Source organism: Notothenia coriiceps, unplaced genomic scaffold (assembly GCF_000735185.1).
Source record: "Notothenia coriiceps isolate Sejong01 unplaced genomic scaffold, NC01 NC01_scaffold00010371, whole genome shotgun sequence".
In the NCBI taxonomy this organism is placed as follows: Eukaryota; Metazoa; Chordata; class Actinopteri; order Perciformes; family Nototheniidae; genus Notothenia; species Notothenia coriiceps.
Genome location: NW_011343072.1, coordinates 7332 through 16470, shown reverse-complemented (window position 1 = coordinate 16470; position 9139 = coordinate 7332). Strand labels below are relative to the sequence as shown.

The following is a 9139-nucleotide window of genomic DNA, read 5'->3' as shown; positions in this document are numbered from 1 at the left end:
AACGTGTGGTTCAAAAGCTCCGGAGAAACAAACAATATTTTAATTTCCTCCGTTTCTGAAACGTTCCCTCGCTCAGAGACGCTGGATTTATTCACCGAAGTTACGGCTTGTTTCTGAGCGCAGACGTTCATACAGACGGAGGTGATGGACGGACATCAGACCCACGTTTTCATAAAGGGAGATCTGAGTATACAAAGAGACGCAGGAGTGAAGGGACATGTGGTGTGAGGGTCAGACCGGGGGGTTTGAGTCTTCATTTTCTTTTGGGGTTTTTGTGGGCGCGCTGGGTGGGAGCTTTCTCTTATGTTGTGGGAGCGGGGCCTCGTTTCTGACTTCTGTTCGGCTCTCTGAACATATCTCACAGAATGTACAGAAAATATAAAATGAATTTTCTTTACGGCTAAAATTTGAAGAGAAATGTTTGTCATGTACTGCGAGGCCTCACTTCTGTAGATGTTTCACTCCATTCAAATAAAAAAAGAGATAAGTAAAAAGAGCTTGTGTCCGTGCTGCTTTCAAGGTCTCTCCTCGCCGCCTCAGCAGCCAATCAGAAGCCGGCGTGGGCGGCGAGGCTTTGTGCACACGAGTGGCTTCGAGTCGCTGCAGAAACACGAGTTCCTAAGCAACAGGAAACCCTCAGCATGTATTACCTGCAGCGGGAAGAAAGGTTAACGATGAAGAGGAGGAAGAGGAGGGTGGTGATGAAGAGGAGGGTGAGGATGATGATGGTGCAGAGGTGTGAAACAGCTCCACAGCCAGTAGGGATACACTGTAGTAACAGCAGAAACATAACGGGTATAAATCTAATCAAATTACTATTAAGTATTATAAAAATTGATTGTTTATGTTAAAACATGATTGTAGATTTGATTATAGAATAAGATTTAATTGTAGAATTATAGCAATAAATAATATAGAAGAAAAAAAAAGTGTGTGTGTGTGACAAAGAAATATGTCTAAAAGAAAATTAAAGTATAAAAACAAACTAATGTTAAAAATATTTAAAGGTTGTATATTGAAAGAGAAAGCTCCACAGTGCTAGAGAAGCTGTCTCAACCAATCAGAAAACAGAAGGTAGAGAGAACTACAGTGATGCGTTCAGGGACAGCACAGAGTGTGGGGATTTTTAAGTTTTGATAAAATGTTTTATCTGAGTGGTTTACTGGCCAATATGTTTACAGGGTTTGGTGTTTTCATTTAAAATATAAGATACAAATGACTTAAAATCCGAACACAGATTAAAAACAAATAACAATTAAAAATTAAATAATAAAATGAAGTGTGTGAGAAACTAATATAAAACACCAACATTGTGTATAATATTTGGATGATTTAAAATTGCGAGATACTTAAAAAAATATGTACTTAAATAAGAAGAAAAGTAGTTTTAACATTTTGGGGGAAAAACCAAATATGTTGAAACTAAAATATATGTTCCCTTTGGCTAAGTCAGAGGTTTATTAACATTGTAATAGTAATTTTATCCACTTTAAGTATATTCTATTTCTTTGGTAAAAAGGTACTTACTGTGGTGTTTCAGCTTTCCAAAATAAAATAATAAAAGTGATGTCACCAGTGTGTGATGGGTTAAAGGACCCAGGAGAAAAAAAAGAAACCACAGCTTCCGTTTATATTTCTGAGATTTATTTGCCTGCTTTACATCGAACAACAGAAACATGGAGGATGGCGTGGAGGCGTTTCCCAACGGACGCTAACGATGAAGACGATGCTAACGATGAAGATGCTATCATTTGGATTAGTAGCTCCTTTACAAGCAAGGTACGTGTTTCGGTGAAGTCATTAAAAAAAACTGTACAACAAAACATATTTTCAAAATGAAATGTTTCACAGTAAACATTACAATCCTCAAATAAATACAAAGCTCCACGTTATGATAAATATTACAATCTGTTACATGATTAGTACGTGACAGAAGCAGCTCAGAGTCATGAAGCTGGTTTTTAAGATTTATTCACCAGATATTCTCCGGGGTTAAAGGCATCTATTAGTGAGGAGAACTACGGAAATCATATCAAACATCTGAGAATGATTTGGTTTATTTTTGGGGAAATAATTGCAGATTTATGGGAAAAAAATCAAAAATGTTCTGAGATTAAATTGGTTGATTTACAAGAAAAACTCTTTAGGAAAAACACAAGCACATTTACCGGGAGATTTATAAAATATACAAGAAATATTCTCTGAGAATAAGAGGCGCTTTCACACCAAGTACTTTCCACAGGAATAGTCCTGGAACTGTCCTAGCACATCGCGTTCACACCGGAATAAGTTCCCGAGGGAGGATTACTCAAATGAAGCCGCTGACGTCACTTCTTCTTCTTCTGCGTATACTGCCGCCAGAAGTGCCGACCCTTCTCGTCTCCACCGCTCCCACGTTTTATTTTGTGTTGCCATAAATTAGTCTCTCTCCGTTGGTGAGCTGGGCTAATGCCAATAATGCTAATGCAAGCAAATAAAATGGCGGCTTCACCAAACTTTTCGTAGTTTTACGGGGTGTGGTTTGCAATTCGCCCAGCCAATCAGAAATTGTTAGTTTTGCCGACACCCACGAACCATTTCCTCTCTAGCAGGGACTCTGGGGTGAAAAGGTTCTAACTAAGTTCTAGCTCCAGATCTTGTTGGTGTGAACGCAAAATCCCAAGAACTATCGGAACTATTCCTGGGAGAAGTACTCCGGTGTGAAAGCGCCTCAGGTGTTAAATCTACAGGAAAAAACTCCCTATGTCTATAAAAATATATACTTGCAAAAAATGCGAGATAAAACTCAAACTTTCTGATAAAAGTGGTAAAATTCTGGGAAATATGCAAATTTAAGACGTAATAAAACAATGATTTTCTCAGTGATCAATTTGCATTTACGAGAAAAACTGAGGAAGTGTCTGAGTTTGATGGGTTAGGGTTGAACCTGCAAAATCAAGAGAAAGAACCCCAATATTAGATTAAAGTGGTTTGATTACGAGAAATAACTTAAATTGTGGTTAAATTACAGGAAAAAAACTGTGCAAAATCTAAGGGAGAATTATGCAAATTTAGGAGGAAAATTGATTAAAAATATCTGAAATTATTAAGAAAAAACTTTGCAAGAAATAAATAAACCTTTTAACTTTTGGTATTGAAGTCCTGTAGAGGTTTGTCTCTTTAAAAACGAACAGAATAAATATGTAATAATATAATATCACCTTTATTGCATCCCACATAATCTGGACTGGCAGTAGATGTTTTTATTAAAAACGTCACTTTATTTATTATAAATGTGTGACTTTTTGTCCCTATTGGCTTCCTTTTTTCCCCCTGCGATCTGATTGGTCAGTAGTTTTATCCCTGCGATCTGATTGGTTCAGCAGTTTTGAATCTGCTCATCCCGAGCCCTTAGAGAAACCAGCTTCATGACAGCAGAATGTGTGTGTTAGAGACCAAAGGTGTGTGTGTGTGACAGGTGAGTATAAGTGCAGCACAGGTAACGACTCGAGTGTCGGATTGGACGGGGGTTAACGAGGGCCAGCCTTCAGGGGGAATCCAGGGTTCTGATTGGTCGGATGTTAATCACGTTAGAAGAGCTGGGCCTTCTTCTTCAGGTCGTTTCGTTTCCAGAGAGAAAGACGATCGAAGTCGGCCATCGGCATCCCGAAAGTCTGCTGAAACACTTCGGGGGCCAAATGTCTCTGAGAGGAGGAGGAGGAGGAAGAGGAGGAGGAGGAGGAGGAGGAGGAAGAAGAAGAAGAGGAGGAGGAGGAAGAAGAGGAAGAGGAAGAGGAGGAGGAGGATGTTATGTTAGCATTTTATTTATTTATATTATTCTGATGTTTATTGACGTGTTCCTCACCTCCAGTCTGGTGCGGTCGACGCCCGGCGGCAGCCTGCAGCGTCCCCTGTGGGTCACCATCAGAGCCTCATACTGATACACCTGCTCACACACACACACACACACACACACACACACACACACACACACACACACACACACACACACACACACACACACACACTAATATCAATAACCCTCTAATCTCACAGCAGTTTCCAGATTATCTAATGAACCTCAAAGTGTTTCATATCGACAAGAATCAGGAGGGAAAATGATTTTGTGTGGAAAACCCAACGCGTTTAAATATATAAATGACATTCTAACATTATTCTGTACAGGTTCACTCTGGGCCATATCACCCGAATAAGAGCCGCTAAAACTCAGTCAAATGTTAAATATTTGATAGTTCTCTCATATTTTATTCTAATTCTTTAATAAAAATAACTTTCTCACCTTCTGCTCCAGGATACTCGGCAGAGAGTTTCCTCTGTCCATCCTCTCCCTTCGAGCATCTCCATTCTACACACACACACACGCACACACACACACACGCACACATACACGCACACACGCACACACGTACACACACACACACACGCGCGCACACACACACACACGCGCGCATACACACACATGCACGCGCATATACACACACACACACGCACACGTACACACACACACACACACACGTACACACACACACACACACACGCACACACACACACACACACGTACACACACACACACACACACACGTACACACACACACACACGTACAGACACACACACGCGCGCATACACACACATGCACGCGCATATACACACACGCACACACACACACACGTACACACACACACACACGCGCACACACACACACGCGCATACACACACGCGCATACACACACACACACACACACGCACGCGCATACACACACACACGCACGCGCATATACACGCACGCACACACACACACACACACAGTTAGTGCAGCTTTTTAAATAACGATGCAGGTTAAATTAGATGCTGACAGCACACACACACACACACACACACACACACACACACACTCACCTCAGCGGCTGCAAAGACACAACAACAGGAAGTCAGTCACACACAGGTTTAACATCTCTCTGCACAACGTTCCTAAATATCATCTAGTGATTGGTATAGGATCAGACTTGTTCTCTACTCATAGCTCGCTAAACTCTGAACACACACACGTGAAGCACACCTTTTTCAATTCAGCGTCATTGACATGTTCACATGATGTAATACACTTTCACTAGAAGTGGAAATAAGTGTCTCAATCTGAGGAAAAGCTCAGGACTGAATATCTTCACGTTCATTGAGTCTTGAGACACGTCTCAGCTCATGTGAGCGCTGCAGACAGGAGCTGATTACAGCGGGTCCTGCACGCTCTCACAGGTGTCCTATTTCCACGTGTGTTTCTAAACTCTGGAAGGAAGCTGCAGCGCACAGCAGGGATTCATCCGTTAGCTTTTGTCACGTTGCACTCTGACAGTTCTTATACTGATGCTCCATTTGTTTCAATATATTTTTCATGCATTATCATGACTTCAAAGACAAATGTCTTTCCTACCTGGCTGCCCTTTCTCCGAGGCGAACTCTGCAGACTGCATCTGCAGAAACACAAAGAGAAGCATTTCACTCTGATATTTATTAAAGGTTGAATTCACTGGAGAACCAGATCAGAGCTTCTCGTCTGAAACCAGGAGACAGGAATCAGACTGCCATGCTTTCTGCGTTTCAGCCATGTTCTTCTTCTGTGGTTTTAGAGGCGGTATGTATGCATCCAAAAAGATGTGTATTACTTACCGCCTTTAATTGGACTGAAATACATCTAAATTGATCCAATCTCCTAATCTTAATAAATCAGATAATAATAAAGTCATGTTTCTTTATCTGCATTTCTCCTCCAGGGATTCCATCATATCTCAAACATGTCTTGCAGCTTGAATGCTAATGTTTTAACGAGCGAGGGCTTTTATTCTGAAATGACCTCCAAGAGTTTCCCTAAAGCAACACGTGTGTATCTGACCTTCAAAGCACAACACAGAGAGCCTTGCAGTCGCTCTTCAGTTCAATGGGTGGAGAAATAACATGTGTTCTGTTTGTTCTGACGCACTAACCCGGGTCAATCCACGGGAAGGAGACCTGGTGGCTCCTGCTGACAAACCTGCAGGAAGACCAGAGGAGAACAGGTGAGAGAGGAGGTGAGAGAGGAGGTGAGAGGAGGAGAGAGGAGGTGAGAGAGAGTGAGAGAGCAGGTGAGAGAGGAGGTGTGAGAGGAGGTGAGAGAGGAGGTGAGAGAGGAGGTGAGAGGGAGTGAGAGAGGGAGTGAGAGAGGAGGTGAGAGAGGAGGTGAGAGAGGAGGTGAGAGGAGGTGAGAGAGGAGGTGAGACAGTAGGTGAGAGAGGAGGTGAGAGGAGAGAGAAGGTGAGAGAGGAGGTGAGAGAGTGAGAGAGGAGGCGAGAGAGTAGGTGAGACAGGAGTGAGACAGGAGGTGAGAGGGAGCTGATGAGGAGGAGGTGAGACAAGGAGGTGAGGAGAGGTGAGAGAGGAGGTGAGAGAGAGGTGAGACAGGGGAGTAGACAGGAGGTGGACAGAGGAGGTGAGAGAGAGGTGAGACAGGAGGTGAGACAGGAGGGACAGAAGGAGGTGAGAGAGAAGGTGAGGGTCAGAGGTGCAGAGAGGGACAGGAGGAGGTGAGACAGGGAGTTAGACAGGAGTGTGACAGAGGGAGGTGAGACAGGGAGTGAGACAGAGGTGAAGAGGAGTGAGGAGTAGGTGAGACAGGAGGTGACAGAGGAGGTGAGAAGAGGTGGAGAGAGGAGGTGAGAGGAGGTGAGAGGAGGGTGAGAGAGGAGGTGAACAGTAGGTGAAGAGAGGTGAGAGAGGAGGTGAGAGGGAGGTGAGAGAGGAGGTGATGAAGGGAGTGAGAGAAGAGTGAGAGAGGAGCGTGAGAGGGAGTGAGAGAGAGGCCGTGAGAGAGTAGGTGGAGACAGGAGGTGAGATCAGAGGAGAGGAGCGAGGAGGAGGTGAGACAAGGAGGTGAGAGGAGGTGAGGAGGAGGGGTGGAGAGAGGAGGTGAGACAAGAGGTGACAGAGGAGGTGAGAGGAGGAGGTGGAGACAGGAGTGTGAGACAGGAGGTGACAGAGGAGGTGAGAGAGAAGGTGAGACAGGAGGTGGACAGAGGAGGTTACAGAGGAGGTGAGACATGGGGTGAGACAGGAGGTGACAGAGGGAGTGAGACAGGGAGTGAGACAGGGAGTGAGACAGGAGGTGAGAGAGATGAGGGAGAGGAGGAGGTTGAGACAGGAGTGACAGAGGATGATTAGAGGAGGTGAGACAGAGAGTAAAAGACCCTCACTAGGTGTGCATGTGCGTTCTGTTCCGCAGAACTGCGTCTTCCTCATATTGAACTGGCCTTTTCTTCTTCCTCCTTCAGGATTCAGACGGCCCAGGTTAGACTTGGATCTGAAACATTGGAAAACACAGTGAGACGTGAGTGAAGGAGAGAGACACTGAAGGAGACACTGAAGGACCAAAGAGACACATAAAGGCGAAAAACAGATGCAAAAAGACAAAGAAATCCAATGTAATGAAACAACCAAAGAGATTCAGGAAAGCAAAAATCACCCACAAAGACCAGGTGTGTCTCAGGTTGTGTCTCAGGTGTGTCTCAGGTTTGTCTCTGTGTGTCTCTGTGTGTACTCAGGTTATGGTTGCAAAATTCCGGGAATTTTCAAAGATGGAAACTTTCGACGGGAATTAACAGGGAATAAACTTGGAATTTTCTAAATGGAAGGTTGGTTCTTCGTAGGGAACTTAAACATAGTTTGGGGAAAATTATTTTAGCATAATAAGCATAGCATAAGATACGTTTGCTTCTCCATTGACTTCAATGCAAATATTTCCGAAATAAGTCCCATGGACCGGAGTAGAATGGTCGGTGACTTCGCCACTCTATTTCGGAAAAAATTTGATTGAAGTCAATGAAGAGAGAAAAACGTATCTTTCGGTCACCGTTTTGAATTGTGCCGTGAATTACACATATGATGTTTGTCAATCTTAACAGATCATTTCCGTGTCAAAAAAGTCACAGTTTTGTCGTAAAACTGTTGAAATATAAGACTACATAATCCCAGAGTCGCGTAAGTTAAGTGATGTCATAACTGTTTTCCTCCATTAAGAGATAGCTGAGATCCAGCGCCATATACAGTAATAGAATCTATCTATATGGCGCTGGCTTAAAGATAAGATAATTTAACAAGATGCCTGTTGGTGCTTTAGTACCAGGTTGTTATCATACCAGCAATGGGTCTTGCTCGTTCTTTCGCTTTCCCATCTGATGAAAGGACCAGGAAGTGGCTGGATCAAGTTAGGCTACCTAGCTAGTAGCTAGCACGTAGTTAGCATTACAGCCTTGTCATTTGTATTAACCTTAACAATGAAGCTAACATTAAGTAACCCAACATGTTAAAACAGTACGAGTAGTAGTCATATTTCGTGAACCCTTTGAAGAGTACTGTCACGGTGGTTTTTTTGTGTATCATTCTATAATACACCTTAAGCCCGGGGGAGAATGGGAGAAATGCTAACGCTTACATTAAGCATCTGGCGATCTTTTCTACTTCACGCTATCTGCACAAATGGTTGGACATTAAACATTAAAAAGACCAGGGCAGTTTCAGAGGAGAATCAAAGGGAAAGGCAGGGCAGGCAGCTTTGCATGGGCATTCTTCTGACGTGTTTCATTGTGGTGATAGTGAGGTAGTCAATTCGTTTTGTTTGAAAAGACAGTAGTGACGGCCATCTTGGTGACGTGTGGTTCTGCGAGACCAGAGATGGTAGTTCTTGTGGAGCGATTCACACAAACAAAGTGTTCACAGTTTTACGCAACCACATTTTTTTTTTTTTGACTTGCAAATTATTCTTTTAAATTGACAAACTATCGTATGTGTGATTTGTGGCCACAATTCAAACGGCGATCGAGAAGATAACATTTCTCTCTCCATTGACTTCAATACATAGTTTTTTCAGAAATAAGGTCCCATGGAGGTCCACCGGAAGGGGAGGGACTTCGGCCTCTCTATTAGGGCCACACCCCCTACAGGCACTGGACATTCCTCCATCACATGCCACAATTGAGTAATATTAACTCAACATTCCTGTTTTCGTTCTTCAATGAAAAATTAATTGGTTGAATAAAATAATTAAAAGTGTTCTGTTCTACTTTAAAAAAAATAAAATTAGTAAATCTGTGAAATGTCATGTTTTTTTGTTTTTAT

At 42.9% G+C, this 9139-nt stretch overlaps 1 protein-coding gene across 1 annotated transcript in view; it reads right to left on the bottom strand.

The window, feature by feature from the left end:
• Positions 1 to 1627: 1627 nt before the first annotated feature.
• The window catches only part of LOC104945982 (dematin-like), an 11897-nt gene continuing 4385 nt past the window's right edge, over positions 1628 to 9139 (bottom strand). The window contains exons 6-12 of the mRNA XM_010771721.1: positions 7219 to 7384; positions 5977 to 6023; positions 5427 to 5466; positions 4898 to 4905; positions 4280 to 4345; positions 3845 to 3925; positions 1628 to 3683 (exon numbers count right to left, since the gene is read on the bottom strand). Of these exons, the coding sequence (XP_010770023.1) occupies positions 3570 to 3683; positions 3845 to 3925; positions 4280 to 4345; positions 4898 to 4905; positions 5427 to 5466; positions 5977 to 6023; positions 7219 to 7384 (522 nt within the window). The 3' untranslated portion in view covers positions 1628 to 3569. The remainder of the gene's footprint in view (positions 3684 to 3844; positions 3926 to 4279; positions 4346 to 4897; positions 4906 to 5426; positions 5467 to 5976; positions 6024 to 7218; positions 7385 to 9139) is intronic.